Consider the following 16,098-nt stretch of genomic DNA (forward strand, 5'->3'; position numbering starts at 1 on the left):
CAGACTCCCACCTTTGGCTGAGTCTCTATCTGATCTGTCAGAGAGAGATCAGGAGACGGTTGGGAAGTTTAACGTTGGTAGTCTCCAGAGAAGAAGTTGGTAATTTCATGGTGCAGATTAGAACCCAAATTGAAACGTAAGCAAGTAAAATTGCTGAATGTGAGAACATTGTGTCAAATTGGTCGTTAGGACTGTGACATATAAAGTGTCAGGTTTAGTTTAGCAGGGGGGGTTAACACTTTTACAAAGCACTGTATCCGTGTCACATTCTCTTTAGGGGTTGAGCCCCCCTAAAGGTCTGAGCCTAGAATCGCCCCTGCCAAAAAGACTACCTGGCCCTTAAGAGGGAGCGGATCATCAGAGCTCCTCTCCCCAATATGCAGGGCCCAGTTTTTCAAAAGTAATCCAGTTGGATTTGAGATCACGGATTGGATCAAATCTTGGAAATGCATTTTTCAAAACCAAAAGATGGATTCCGAACTAAGATCAGACCATGTAATTACATTTAATAATTCAATAATCAATTTGATCCAGATACATTTTTTTGAAAAACTGGGCCCTGGACATTTACATCAGGCGCTGCAAGGCCACAGAGTCAACGCGAGCAACGCGAACAAGCAACGCGAGCGACGCACTCCCTTTCACCTAAACAGCGGACGCAAGTAGACCCAAGCGTCACGGGCGATGCGTGAAATGCAATACACCGCCCACGCAACAGGGGGTAGCAGAGAGCTCCACGGTGTTCAGTCGGCAGAGCCAGACCCTCCCGGAGAGTGGCTCTCGTCAGGGAGCAGCTGGCTGGCTGATTTCTTTTTATCAGATGCTGGCGTGTTTCCCCACCAGTACAGTATGCTACGATTGGGTAGCACTGACCAATACATTGATAAAAGGTCGCTTCTAAATGGTTTAGCAGGTTTTAAAAACATATAGATACATTTGGGTCTCTCTCTCGCCTCTTGAGGAGGGCACACAGCCTAGACTACACACAACGTTAATACATACCGAAAAATGTGACTCAGTAGTCCTATGTTTGATGAAATTGCACTGATATGTTGATTCAATATTTTTAATGTACAATACGTGCAGTGTCGCCCCCACCGACAACGCATAGTATTGTGCGCATCGGCGCGTCGCGTATCAAAAACTGGGACGACACATTTGGCTACGCATCGACGCATAATGGCGGCCGAAGCGTAGCGATGCGTAGCCTTGCGGACGCGTATGCGTACCGATGCGTAGACTCGTGTTGGCCCTAACGGCCCTAACGGTACAGATCCACTTTTGCGACACGACTGTCGCGTGGTGTCATGACGTCATATAGCCATGGTTGATGCTCCACGCCCCTAACCAGCAGCTGATTGAACGAACGCGTGACGTGGGTGTGTCTACTCGAGAATTTCAACAGAGTGTCATGGCGGCTCGTTGAGAATACGATCTCGTATTTTACAAAAATAGTTCACCGAAATGTGTTTCTGAAAACATTTTAAGCGAGAAATAGGCCACGTAGTTGCTTAATATGTCTTCATTTCAGATCAAGAAAGGTCAGTTTGAAAGATTTTCGTCTACTTCTACTGGATAGTCGCGTCGCGTTCAACGCGATTCATTTGCATAAAGCTGGGCATCGGCGAGCTTTTTGACGCGCAGCATTTTTTAAAATGTAGCGCCGCCTTCCCGGAATGCTTTGCAGGAGCGTTGAAGTCGCTTGACGTCACCCATAGGAATAGAGCAGGGTGCGACGCGACAGAAGCGTCGCACGGACAAGTGGATCTCAGATCTCAGGCCTATTTCTCGCTTAAAATGTTTTCAGAAACACATTTCGGTGAACTATTTTTGTAAAATACGAGATCGTATTCTCAACGAGCCGCCATGACAATTCTCGAGTAGACACACCCACGTCACGCGTTCGTTCAATCAGCTGCTGGTTAGGGGCGTGGAGCATCAACCATGGCTATATGACGTCGCGACACCACGCGACAGTCGTGTCGCAAAAGTGGATCTGTACCGTCAGAGAACCAAGGGGGTAAGCTTCACTTCAGAATTCGAACCTCCTATGGCGCCATTTTGACGCTACAAAGAGATCACCTCCCGTTAGCATTCCACTGACTAGCATACATTTTGCAGGCATGTGATTGGCTAAGGACAAAAAAGCAGGAAAATATACAGTGCACCCAGTAATAGTACCGTTTTGATGGGTGATTTAGCAAATACAATTACACTTTATGTTGCAACAGCTAATAAAGACCTAACTAAAGACCAGAAGTAAAATTGGCATTTGTTCTGTGGGGGGGCTCACCTTAGGGGGGTCCGGGGGTATGCCCTGAACAATAATAAGAACAAATCAGGTCTTATCCCCTGACCAATCGGCTATGGTCAAATGCCTGCTAATGCGACCCGGTCATTAAGGCTACGTTCACACCGCAAGTCTTAATGCCTGATTCTGATTTTTTGCTCAGATCCGATTTTTTGTTTGGCTGTTCACATTACCTTTTAAAATGTGTCCTATATCAGATTCCAGTGTGAACTGTTTGCGGTTTTGAACTGACCCGCATGCGCTAAAGAACACTAACAATGACATCAGACGCAGCACGCTGTTGCACTAAAGTTAGGGAGGTTATGGAGGAAATCAGCATTTTCGCTTTTATTTATTTATTTTTATTTTATTTTTATTAAAATGTTTGTGTAATGGCAGCCATAACATTAATGCGCAGATGCTGAGGAGGAGAAGACTGAAGAGAAGAGAGACAAATTGCGGGGTTATGGCAGCAAATTCACTACAGAGGTCTGTGTGACCGGACGGCCAATTTGCACGTCAGGACCGCTACGGGGCTTCGCCCTCGCACACTGTCAGTACCCGATCCGTTCCACCTGCACAATCCGTTCTGCGCATGTGCAAGATGACACGTATGCCATGACGTAGGCACAGATGATAATGCTGCGTTCATTCCACCACCACCTTGGAATAACGGCACCGCTTCCACCTGCATGATCCGTTCTGCGTCCGCGCAAGATGCTTAGCCTCCAGCTAACGTTAGTTAGCTAATAGCTAATTCGGCGGACCGCTAGGTGATTATAGCGGTAGGTTACCGGTTAATACGAGCCTCCCCGGAAGCTAACGTTAGTTTAGCTAACGGTTAATTGGCGGACCGCTAGGTGATTATAGCGGTCTGCCGTTAGCCTCCACCGGGGAAGCTAACGTTAGTTTAGCTAACGGTTAATTTGGCTAACCGCTAGCTGATTGCAGCGGTCTGCCGTTAGCCTCCACAGTTAAGCTAACGTTTAGCTTTGCTAACAGCTAATTCGGCTAACCGCTAGCTGAGACAGCATGTAAACTTTAAAAGACCCTCAAAATAAAACTTGAAAATAAACGTTAACATATATAACAGCTGTTACGTCAGTTCTACTTTACTTGTGCTCATTTAAAATACAATCACTCAATACTTGTCTTTATTGTTATTACTGTAATGTCTTAATTTAGCTGTAGCTTGCTTTTCCCATTAAGTTTAACTTAACGTTATTTTAGACTGAATCTAGCTGCAGAAACAACGTAACCAGTGGGGCGGTGCCTGTTATTTCGAGGTGGCATGAACGCAGCATTATCATCTGCGCCTACGTCATGGCATACGTGTCATCTTGCACATGCGCAGAACGGATTGTGCAGGTGGAACGGATCGGGTACTGAGACTGGTCTCCGTCCAGAGCAACGGGATCTGTTGGTCCATTATATATGTGTCAATGCAGAGAACCCAGTCCCCCTAGCAACTCTCGTTGTCTCTGCTGCCATCAGGGAGGAGTTATCGCTGCCTGACAAACTCAGAGAGGATGAGGAGGAGCTTCTTCCCTCAGGCTGCTCAATGGAAACTGTGGCTAGCCCCCCACCACTTGTGTTGTATATTACTATTTTCATGGATGTTTTTATTGAAATGAATGAGGTAGGCCTACACACTGAACTGTGTATTATTGTGTATGTGACAAATAAATTAGATTTGATAGTGTTAAAACTAGGACCATGGACTTTAACCAGGCTTTGATGAAAGAATAAGTTCAAGATTTCCTCTGTTGATTTTGTAGTGGCGGCCGCCATGGCAAAAATGTTTCCACCACGGTATCAGAAATACGGCTGTACAAAAAAATGTAGTCGCGGTTGCCTTTTAAATTATCCTGCCGCTCACATCGCAATTTAACAAGTAGAACTATTCAGAGGTTATTGGGCCCGTCCAGTTTAACTCCACATACTGGTGTGTTGATTTAGTTTGTCAAAACGTTCGCTTTCTTCCGTGTCGACTATTGATCGAACAGCTCCGCCAAAAACGTCACCGCGGTGGGTCCGTTCTAACCGTGCGTTCATGGACATCGGAAAAACGTTTTTCCGAGTGAAAACGTCACCATTCACGTAACGTCCTGTGGGAATCAGAGGTGGGAAACTCTGGCTGGATTTTGACAACAGAGTTCCCCAGTTGGTGACGCGTTGTTGACAACTGACGTTTGATGGAGGCAACTTTGGTTCACTGAACATATTTTAATTACAATAAACTGTTTATTGTGGACAAATGCCTCTGCCAAGAAACATACACAGACATATGTTTCAAATTATTCATAAATAGGCCTATGTATAAAAAAAAAAAACCACATTATCCGTGTCTTTTCCCGTTCGTTGTCCTCCAGATAACACAAACACCTGGCAATGTGCTGTTTGGATGCTCATATAAGAAAACAGCAGCAAATCTTTTGTTATTGTGGCCTCTCGTGTTGGTCAAGTTACTTGGAAATATTAGTTACTGATTACTGATTACTTCTCCAAGAAAGTAATCCAGTTACTTTACTGATGACTTATTTTCAAAAGTAATTAGTTACTGTACTAGTTACTTTACTAAGTTACTTTTCAAAAACATGCGTCGGAACGATTCAGTCAACAGTGGAAATTGGTAGCATGTCCTCGACAATATAGCCAGCGACGAGCTTCTTCAGTTCAGCGGCACTAAGTCCTGTCGCTTTTAAGTCTATTTTCACCTGTTTAGCAGGAGAGGGGCCCACGGAGGTTCGCCCGGTAGAGCTGGATGTAGCCGCAGCAGTCATGTCAGTTGGGGGTTCAGGTTTTTTTTCCAGTGAGTTTCACATTCCTGTGCCGGTTTGCTAGGTGCTTGCTCTGATTTGAAGTGGAATTTTTCGCTGTAGATAAAAGTTTTCTTCCCACGAAGAGTGTACAGCGGACGCTGATGTTTTTGTCACCTTTTAACCGAGTCAAACTCAAAGTAATGTCGGTACTTCCAAGCATTAAACGCTGCATGGTCCTGCTCTCTCCCGCGCCCCATGTTGTCTCTTGTTCAACACTACACATGTCGGTGTTTACCACTGACGTCGCGGCGCTCAACGTCATTGTCACTCACGAGACAGTCTCACGAAACAAAATCAGTTAAGTAGCTAACGCAGTAACGCAGCCTGCTTACGGGGAAGTAACAGTAATCTAATTACTGTTTTTGCAATTGTAATCCCTTGCTTTACTCGTTACTTGAAAAAAGTAATCGGATTACAGTAACGCGTTACTTCTAACGCGATACTGCCCATCAGTGGTGGCCTCCATGTTTTCACACACCTGATGCTCTCGGTTACGGCCAACCGTTGGTGGCAGTCATGCAAAAAGTTATGCCAAACGCCAATACAACAGAAGAAGAACACGCATCCCGACCATTGACCAGTGAACCATTGACATATAATGTGAACGCTGCCAGTCGGAAAAACAACGTAACCAGGGGGGCGGTGCCTGTTATTCCAAGGTGGCATGAACGCAGCATCAGTGTAGACCTGTTGTAGATGTTAAGTGCCCTTGGTGGTGGTGTTCCTCTGTTCGGACAGACCTGCCCCAACTGCTAAAAAAAAATCCTAAAGGAAACACTGAAGTTGCATTATAGGAAGAGTAGGATCCGGCTTTGATGGAGCTTGACCCCGACTAGTAACTTCAAAGGCTATATCTGCGTTTTCAAATTAAACCACTTTTTCAAATCTGTCTCGAGCATGATATTTATGGAAGTGCAATCAAAAACCACTGCAGCGCCCCTTTAGGGAATTGCTTGTCCAGGATGCTCATGAGCATAAGGCAGGCCCTCTGTCACATCATGAACTACACAAGGCCATTGCCTTAAGATCGTTGGGAAGCGGGTGAGGAGCTTGTCTCCAGCGTAGTACAGTGCTGTACCTAGGGGCAGAACCCATGTCGTCACGGGCCCCTCTCACCAGGACTGTTCAGGCCCAGTCTGGCCCCTCAAGCTGACACATGGGCGTCTCACTACACTCAAACGGATTCCCAGTTGAACACATAACCGATCCATTACCAAACCGCAACTTTCTTCGAGTAAATGTTGCATTACAAGTTTGCAGCAGTCACTGTATGTAAATATTAATCTGTGATTTATTTTTCTTCATGACTTTACATTCAGAACATGTAGGAAAAACATTTACCTTCATACTTACCTCCATGGTCCCTCTACAAAACTTTTTAGTTTTGTCAAATGCTTTGTCAAACAGTACATCTCTGTAGGTGAATTTACAGCCATATGAAGTATACTTCGTAAAACCTTGTAAGATTTTTCTTTCACATGGTTTTATTTTTAATAATGCAAATACGCAAAACTTCCTTGCTCAACAGATCTAGTACAAAACAGTGCACAAACACCATCATTAAAATACTACTACTGATGAAATTACAGGAGCCATTACCCAATTGTCTAAAAAGGGCTGTGGTAGAGAAAATATTAAAGAGCCCTATTCTGTGTGTAGCGAGTCAAACGTTTGTCCCAGGTGAGCAGCCTCCTCTCAAAAAAATCCAGCCAGGACAACTTATTTGCATCCAAGTTTATTTTGAAATTCCCTACTCCCCCTGTACAAGAAAAAAAGGACTTTCCACAAAGGCAGCAGTGAACTGTCAGTGATAGTACTTTTCTAGGGAAGGAAAAAAAAAAAACTCATAATCACAGTGTGTCTTTTCTTCTTTTAAATATTTCTACTGCTGTCATCTTTGGCTGGGTTTCGGCAGACAGCTTTCTGTCAAACCACATTCCTGGGATGCAAAAGTTGAAGCCAATAGAGCAGGGCTGTGGGCTTTACGTTTTACAGTGCCAATGCAGGAATGTTCTGGACTGTATACCTCTTCATTAACACAAAAAATAAAAAATAAAAATAAAAATAAGGTGTTTGTGTTCACAACACAAACAAATATTACCGCCTGGGGAGATGGCGACAGTATGTCGAATTTCATAAAATTGTATAGACAAAAAATAAATCTACAAAAATGGAGCTAGGTAAATATTACACAACAGTAAACATGTTTTTATTTTTTTCCTTTTTTTTTTTTAAACTCTTTTCTGTCGAACCTCTACACAAAACCAAAATTCTTGGTCTTAATGGCTAGCAGGAGTTTCTGTTTGAGAATCTGTTTTGAAGAATAGAGTGGCACGTAGAGACGTGAGATGCAGGTGTTGGCTGTCGGGAGGTGCTGGTCGTCTGGAGGCCGGATGGTGATGGAGGGCATCGGCTGGAAGCCCTCCTCGCTGGCTGGCAGAGAAGGGCTGGAGGTCCAGAAGTACACCTGGGGACAAGGAAAATCATTAAGGCTGGGACACACGGGGCCGATAATCGGCCGCTGGACAGTCTGGCGAGGTCAGTGACTTCAGTCTGTTCGGTGTGTCCCGTGCCGTCGTCAGTCTGGGGGCTGTCGGTCTTCATTTTGGCCGACCTGACATGTTCAGTTGGAGGCAGGACAGTCGGGACTCACCCGGAAATGGCAAGCGGAATGAGCGTGACTAGAGTCTCTCAAAATCTGACAAAAATCTTTTAAACTGACCTTTGTTGAGCTGAAATGAAGACAGATTCAGCAACTGAACGGCCTATTTCTCTCTTAAAATGTTTTCAGAAACATGTTTCAGTGAACTATTTTAGTACAATATGGAGATCGTATTCTGAACGAGCCGCCATGACTGGCCTTGAATTTCCGTAGAAACCAGACCCATGTGACGAGTTTGTCCAATCAGCTGCCGGTTTTCATTTCTTGGGCAACAATACAGAGTAGCACTGCCTGCTGCTATGGAGACGTATTACGTTTCTCAAGTCGGTGTCGCCTCAGTGTGTCCCGAGGCAGTTTTTTGGACCTCGGGGACCCGACTGATCATCTCGACTGGCTTTTCTGTCCACGGTCGGCCGTCTGGCTGGTGTGTCCCGGCCTTAAGTCGCATTTGCCTTTTCCATCCATTTTATTTTAGGAAAACCTTAGTAATGTCTGTGTTTGTGTACTGGGATAAGTTGTGAAAAAAAAGGGATTTTGTTTGGTATATTTTACTTGCAGATGCATTAAAATAAGGTAACACAGAACAAGCTGAATGCACAGCTACAACCATTACAGAAAGTAGTGGGGGTTGTGTGTAAGGCAATAACATGTTGCCAGTCTAACAGGTTCCTCAGCATTGGGGACCTAATGGAGGATGCTCTGTAAATTTGAATCGTTAAACTGAGCCTAATGTAATGTACAAACTAGGGATGCACCGAATCCAGATTTTTGTTCACATTCTGCCGAATCTGAAACCGAATACCGAATCCTCCTCCCATCCTCAGTCCATTACCACAGTAAACACATTTATGAAGTAAACAGAGACTGTCCTTCCTTTGCCGTACCTGAAGTTGCTGCCATTTTGGCTGCTGTCTGGAGATTCCTTCATGCACACGTATTCTTTCGGATGTTTCATACCAAATGTTGTAACAGCGGCCATGTTGTGTATAGTTTAGGGTCCTCGCCACCACGAGACAAATCAGCATTGCAAATTGAACATGTAGCTGGACTTGAATGGCCTTTTGACTGAAAGTACTGCCAAACTACACTTTTTCTGCTCACCAGTTCCATGTTCACTTTCTCACAGCCTACTGCATTGAACGCTCCACCTACGTACACACCTTCCCGTAATCAACGGCGCAGTCAAGCGTAGGGTTCGGTGAAAAAAAATTCTAAAGGTTCAGCAGAAACCGAACACCGTCAATAAGCCCAATATTCAGCCAAATCCGAAGTGCATCCCTGGTACAAACAATTGTTCCCAGTGCTGAGCACTGAACTGCTGACATCTCCGGTGAGTCTCTTTATTTTGAAGGACAAGGATGAGAACAGACTTACCAGATCTTGCCTCTCAGTCATGCTCATCTTCTCCACTATGGACCAAAACCAGCGTTTAAACTGCAGGAGCTTGTCTGCATTTTCCCCTGTTGGATCAAGTACAAGTCTTTGCTTACTCTGTTACAGCAACAATGTACAACTGTAAATCTTTAACTTCGTAATTAATGCAGGGAAAAAGAGATAAGACAGGAAACCAGACTAGGGACGCTTCCTTTTTTCCTCTCTCTGACCCTCATTAACCAATCATTAACCAACAAGCAGGCAACGGAGTCCCAGTTCACCCACTCAAGGCTGGGACACCTTCCCCGTGCGCAGAGTGGACAGTTGCAGACTTGTATCGGTCGTGCAGCTACGATGTTGCGTGCATTGTCATCGACACATGCAGATACTTTCCTGGAACGTCTTGCGAGACCGCACGGCCGACACAAGTCTGCAGCGGTCCGTGGAGCGTACGTCTGAGCCCGTCTCCACCTACAAGGTCCTCAGCTGTGTTTCTACCTGGCCAGTCCTCCGACATACAGAGGCATGTGTCACATAGCTCTCCGCTCTAAGTGCCATTCAGCAGAGAACCATGAACTTAGCAGAAAAAAGGAGCTAATATTAATGCAACAAACCTTTTTACATTACAGAAAGTGTGTGCGTTTATCGCACGTTAAAGAAATTATTGGCGTTAAAAGTTTTTTAACTCATTAATGCGTTCATTTTGACAGCCCTTATATTTACAGTGCTCAGAATAAGTAAATACACCCATGCTAAAGTTCACTAAAAGGAGGAATAAAAAAAATCTTTTGTAAATTGATTTTAATGCCTTAATTTAAAAAAAATGAAATAAAATTAGGAAAAATCCAACATTTAAGGACACCAATTTTCTTTGTGAATTAATAATGTATTGTACACCCCTATGTTAAATTCCCATAGAGGCAGGCAGATGTTTATTTTTAAAGGCCAGTTATTTCATGGATCTAGGATACTATGCATCCTGATAAAGTTCCCTTGGCCTTTGGAATTAAAATACCCCATGGGTTTATTTCAGTTAGCCTAATAGCTGGTTTGATTTGCATTGAGAGATGATTTTATGGAAAGTACCCCATGCCAATCTAGGTATGGTGAAGGGTATGTGATTATGTGTGTGTTTGTGTGTGTGTGTGTGTGTGTGTGTGGGCTATTTTAATGCATAGGCAGGATGCATAGTATCCTGGATCCATGAAATAACTGGCCTTTAAAAATAAAAAATCTGCCTGCCTCTGGTGGGATAACATAGGGGTGTACTTACTTATGCCCCCTGTATTTTACGGAAGAACATTTATTTTTTTTAAATGAAGGCATTGAGATCAATTTCCAAAAGATTACTTTTTTTATTGCTCTTTTTTAGTCAACTTCAGCATGGTATTCACTTATGCTTATCAATGTATATAATATAATGATATTGTTTTAATTAACTGATTGGTCAAAAGTGTTATTACGGTTAAACAGTTAATGATTTACTAAACAGAAGCAGATAGCGAGCAGCATACCAGATTCATCATTGAAGGAGGTGAAACTAATGAGCATCTGGACGTTGACTTCTCCACAGCCGTTGACCAGCAGCCTGAAGTCCTCAGCCGTCAGGTCCTCCAGGGCATTCTTAGGAAGCACATCCAACAAACCCTTCCTCATCGCCTACAACACACACACACACACACACACACACACACACACACACACACACACACACACACCATTTGTCTTTGTTCCAACAAACTGACACAAGGTTTGGTAGAGCACTGACACAAGGTTTGGTAGAGCACTGAGCAACCAGTTGTTCAAAGGCTTTTACTTACATGGAGAGGCTGCTCAGCCACCACCAGCATTCTGTGCTCAGCGTACTTCCTCACGTACTCATACACGTTGAGAGGAGTTACTGGCATGTTGACCCCACCAGACAGAAGCTCCACCTGAACATGGAGGAAGAAGGCATCGACAAACACATTTCAGTACTCCAATTCTGCTTTGAAAAGTTACACCTCAAGCTGGTCATTTACCATATTAATGTTCTGAGATATATATAACGTAGAAAACTGAAACCGAAAAAGCAGGCCACATCACATTGGTTGATTTTCCTCATCGATTACTCATATTTATATTTTCTATGAGGATACACGTAATAAGGGTAGCTGAACATTAAGAGGTGTATAGATTTAAAAAAGAAAAAAAATGTATGGGCATTATGAGTCTGAATTTGTAGAGTGTGGTCAAGAACAGTTACTGAAATAAAACTAATAAATAAAATCTTTTTTTAAGATTCTCTTGTGCTGAAACAGCGACTGTGTTCGGATTGACATTAGCACGGCATTTTAAAATGTACTCTCATGTACAAGGTATTAGCCTTGTGCTAGATCACAGTTTAAAAGCATTGCTTTTAGGTTCTCACCAGTGCTTCTAGCAACACGCTCTCCCTTTTTTACTGCAGTGCTATTTTAAGTTAGAATTTAGTGTTACATCAGACAGCGACAGTGTAGTCCTTCACCTGTCCAGCCCCTTCCTCTTTGCAGAGGTCAATGGCGAAGGCAAGGTCCATGGCAGCAAACACTGCGTCTGCCTCACCAGCCTGAGAATGGCGAATGAGCTGCCGCAGGCTCTCATACATGACCGGGTCAAAGAACGCAAAGTCATGCCAGTTCACCTGCAGTAACAAAGAGAAGTACATTTAGCACCTTCGTTCTGAAAAAGCAACAACATCACAAAGCAGGGTGTTACTGTCGGTATTCCATATTTTCTCTTACCTTCCTCCCAAGCAGCACTTTGATGACGTGTCTGTTCAACGTGATTGGACAAAGTTCATTCTGAAGGAGACATAACCCCAGTATTCTGTAGAGAAAATACAACATTTAACTTATTGTTTCCTACTTTGTTAAAGATGTGACTCATTTCCCCGCACGTAGTTCCCTTCTGAAGATTAAGACCCAACGGTTTGGACATAATACCCTTCATTACCTGCCAATGTTACGGAAGCAGTTCAGCCTGGCTTCTGTATTCTTGCCAGGCCGAGGGGAGTAGAAGCCTCTTTTGCCCGGCTGGTAGAAGAGAGGAGCGTTGTCGTCCCCATCATCTGGGTCGTCCAGCTCCATGTCAACCACACTGCGGGTTGAACCATGACGCTTACGGTTCTCCTGCTGCTACAACCAAACAAGACAGAGGAGGCTGTTTAGAAGGTATGTATTGTATATATGCATTTATGTCATTTTATGTCTTTAAAATTGAAATAGTAGTATGACTATGCCAAAACAACCCAGATTATTTCCAACAGTAACTAAATGAATACCTCTACATGCTACTATTCTAGTATAGAGTGGAAACAGAGATGTGTTTACTTGTGCTTTCTCTGGAGCCTCCAAAAGACCCAGGTCCAATATACTGTCAGCACCATTTTCCCTGGAGGAGACAGAGAAAACCGAAGGTTTACAGTTAGTCTGTAAACGTCACAATGCACGGAAATTCTGTGACAATCACATTTTAATATCATTTACAGTCCACTTATATAGCACTTTAGTGTCACACGCAATGAAAGCAGGACAGTATGTGTCACTATGGTGAACAGATGGTTACCTTCCATGTGCAATGAGAAGCTCCATGGCCTCCTCCACCCTGGCTCGGAGAGAATCCTCACTAGCCAGCAGCAACAGCAGCTGGGCAGGGGACAGCTCCAGCAACATGCCTGTGATTTTACTGGCAAACGCCTAAGGAGACAAAACACACAGCTGATCTAAGTATGGTGAAAGAAACCATCCAATTGTTCCAGTTAGACACACTGGTAATACATATAGTTATGTGGTGGAGTAGTCAAAGAATGTTTCCGCCGATTTGAAAATTGATGTGGGCTTGATGACGGCGAGTGAAGTTAATGTGCTCTCCAGAGTCTATGGATTTATTCATCTTGCTGTTGGAATGTGCAATTCTAATACAAATCTGGTTGTAGACGAGTCACCTGCTTGTAAATTGATAAAAATCTGTTTTGTAACAGAGAACTTTGACGGATGCAGATGATTTATTACCGGTTGCATTGCGTGAACGCGTGGGTAGAGCCTTTCACCCAGGGCTTGTCTGTGTGCAGGCAGAGGGTCGGGCTCATCACTGGGGTTTCCCTCTGACGAAGGCCTGAAAGGCCTGGTGTCTATGGAGAGCTGCCTCCTTGAGTCTCTGTCGAACACAAACATATTATGCTTGTAACTTCTTTTTTTGTTTCTTTTTTGTTTATTGTAAAAGGGGAATATGTTCATTAAGTTGGAGCTTACCTGTCTCGGTCTCTACGAGATCCCGCTCGAAGCCCCCCACTTCTCCTCTCTCTTTCCCGGTCTCTGTTTCTCAAGCGCTGCATGAGATCTACAGACAAACACACACAAATAAACACGGAATGTAAAAAGATGAAAAGTTCAGTGTTGAGTGTAAATTTCTTATGTAAAAAAACAAACAAAACTCTCTTTTTACTCATGTGATAACTGCTTTAAGCATCACAAAAGTACCATTGATTGTAACAATGAATGAGTTCCATAATATAGTACAGTATAGTTTCTATGTATTGTCATACTTGAATTGTAATCGTGGTGACACGTACTGCTGGCCTGCATGCCCTTGCTGACACTCTGGACACAGTCCAGATTGGGCAGCTTATCGTTGGAGAGGAGGGCCAGGGCAATGGCCGTGTAGAAGCTGCGGGCCACACCGCTGCCCTCGCCAGGCTCATCTTTGAACGTGACCTTCACCCGGTGCACTGCCATGGGTGTGGTTGTGCAGCGCCTGCCAAAGTGTGTGTTTAGCTGACGCATGGTCTGCTGTATTAGCTGGTCTCGATCCCGGTCCACCTCCAGGGCCAGGTCCCGGGACTGCAGGTTCCTCAGCTTCTCCATCTCCCGACGGAACTTGGATTCCTTTACCTCAAAGCCACCTAGCTCGGTGAGGATCTGGGAAAAACGATCAAAACAACACAATCATTATGACGCTGCTCTCCAACATCAAGGGCACCATTGCCCAGAGAACAGAAATTATGCAATATTTTTCATATTAGCATTAAATCAAAGAATTAAGAGTTGCTAGTCTGCAGCTCTATACATCTTTCAGCTGATTGTTAGCAGACCAATCCGAGTGATTTTTATGTATTTGAGATATATGTGTGTGTTTGTTGTGTTATGGTTGTCTAAGCTACTGGATGCCTAACATTTCCCTCAGGATGGATGGATGAAGAAAGAAAGCAAGCATCCATCCATCCATCCATCCATGAAAGAGGACTCTATTGGGATTCCCCATGTTGCTCAATTCCTGCTGAGTGTATGTAATGTCACATTTATATTGCAATAAATATCATTGCAATACTTATTCATCTATTTTGAAGAAAAAAAGAAACTCAGTTACGATTGTAAAAGCATTTATACACATAAAAAGGAGTAATGTAGAGCAACTTTTAGTTGAAAATAAATAAATAAAAATGTACCGATCCAGGCTCGGCTCCAACATCCTCCATGAAGACACGACCAAAGAGCTCCAGTGACAGACGCCAGCGGCCAAGTAGCATGTCATGTGAGATCATCATCCCCATGAAACTACAGTGAGGTCTGGACAGACAAAGGGGCACAAATGCTGTAATTGGATTTTATGAGCAGTAAAACTAAATTTCAGTATATCAAAACATTTTAGATTTTCTCCAGAGTTAGGCTATGATTAAATTGTATAGTCCTTAAAGGGATACTTTGCTGCTTTAAAACCAGCTCTGTGTCCTCTCAGTGTGTGCAGATTAATGGGGTTTGTCTTCCCTCCGTGCCGGTAACACAAAGCTCCACGGTGATGCGGAACCACGTATTTCGCCTCACATGGTAGACCTGGTCCGTGCGCTGGCTGCACAGGGGGAGGCAGGGTGTCTGCACACACTGATGACACAGAGCTGATTGAAAATAGTCAAAGTAGCCCTTTAATTCTGGCTAGGGTTGCCGTTCTGTTTGCTGCCCAATATTAGATTTTGTATAAGATGTGGCATTTTACTGACGCCAGTTCCAGTCTGTACTCAAATATACTGTATGTATAAATTCACATTAAAAAACAAATTGTACTGCATTGAAATGTTCTCATATCTGAGGGAGATTTTTTTTGTCTCCACCTTAGCTAAACCAACATCACAAAGGGCAGATTAGTGTTTGGTACCTGAACGATGGAAGCGGAGGTCCATCACTCTCAGTGAGGCCAATCTCAGCAAGTAGGCTGCTCTTCAGCTGGGCGGCGAGGTCATGGGGTGAAGGGCCTGGTTTTGAAGCCTCCATCTCCTGCTCTGCTAGTGACTGGTTCTCGGTGCTCCGCTGGCCAGTTTCCATACTCATCACATTCTTCAGGTTGGCTGAGTAAGACATCTTAGTGGGCAGGATCTGTTTCAGTGGGGTCCAGAGTAGTTCTCTTTAGTAATGTGAACAGATATATTTGGTTTGGACAGTGTGATGATGAATGGATATGTGGAAATGGGACACAGACCACAGGCTGTTGTTCCAATACCCACACTTTAAATACCCCAAATATCCATTATTTCTAGGTGCTTTCCACTGCTCTGAAATATCATTGGAAATAATAAATCCTTGATAGATTTTACAGATTTCTATTTAAAAGGTGTAGTTACCTCGACTTTTCCATGGTGTTTGCTATGCGTGGATATTAGAACACAGCTGCCAGCGTGTTTGTCCAGTGAAGAGGGGTGGTATACCTGAGAGGGGGAGGGTAGAGAGGAGCCCATGTTTACCTCCAGGCAGTTCCTGTCCATGCTTGCCTCAGCCAGGCCTTTGGTTGCCATGTAGGAGGAAGAGTACAAGCCCTGAGAAGGACGACCAAACAGATCCTCCTTCCTGGCATTAGGCTGTTGTGGGAAAAAAAAAAAAAATGAAACTGAAGCCAAAGATACATACTATTATGGTAAACGTTATGCCAAAATAGCTAATGAC

General features: G+C 43.8%; 1 protein-coding gene across 10 annotated transcripts in view; it reads right to left on the reverse strand.

The window, feature by feature from the left end:
* Positions 1-6,831: 6,831 nt before the first annotated feature.
* Positions 6,832-16,098, reverse strand: part of ubr5 (ubiquitin protein ligase E3 component n-recognin 5) — a 56,179-nt gene continuing 46,912 nt past the window's right edge. For 2 of the 10 annotated variants that reach the window (XM_039805043.1, XM_039805045.1), the window contains 15 exons: positions 15,780-16,013; positions 15,317-15,534; positions 14,613-14,733; positions 13,713-14,085; positions 13,420-13,507; positions 13,180-13,324; positions 12,734-12,864; positions 12,499-12,559; positions 12,122-12,303; positions 11,911-11,995; positions 11,655-11,810; positions 10,969-11,082; positions 10,663-10,807; positions 9,149-9,234; positions 7,367-7,579 (listed from right to left, as the gene is read on the reverse strand). In XM_039805043.1, the coding sequence (XP_039660977.1) occupies positions 7,367-7,579; positions 9,149-9,234; positions 10,663-10,807; positions 10,969-11,082; positions 11,655-11,810; positions 11,911-11,995; positions 12,122-12,303; positions 12,499-12,559; positions 12,734-12,864; positions 13,180-13,324; positions 13,420-13,507; positions 13,713-14,085; positions 14,613-14,733; positions 15,317-15,534; positions 15,780-16,013 (2,352 nt within the window). Of the gene's footprint in view, positions 7,580-9,148; positions 9,235-10,662; positions 10,808-10,968; positions 11,083-11,654; positions 11,811-11,910; positions 11,996-12,121; positions 12,304-12,498; positions 12,560-12,733; positions 12,865-13,179; positions 13,325-13,419; positions 13,508-13,712; positions 14,086-14,612; positions 14,734-15,316; positions 15,535-15,779; positions 16,014-16,098 lie in introns of all 10 variants that reach the window. The other 8 variants (XM_039805049.1, XM_039805048.1, XM_039805041.1 and 5 more) reach the window with 7 other exon arrangements.

The sequence above is a fragment of the Perca fluviatilis genome, chromosome 7 (genome assembly GCF_010015445.1).
Source record: "Perca fluviatilis chromosome 7, GENO_Pfluv_1.0, whole genome shotgun sequence".
NCBI classification, from domain to species: Eukaryota; Metazoa; Chordata; class Actinopteri; order Perciformes; family Percidae; genus Perca; species Perca fluviatilis.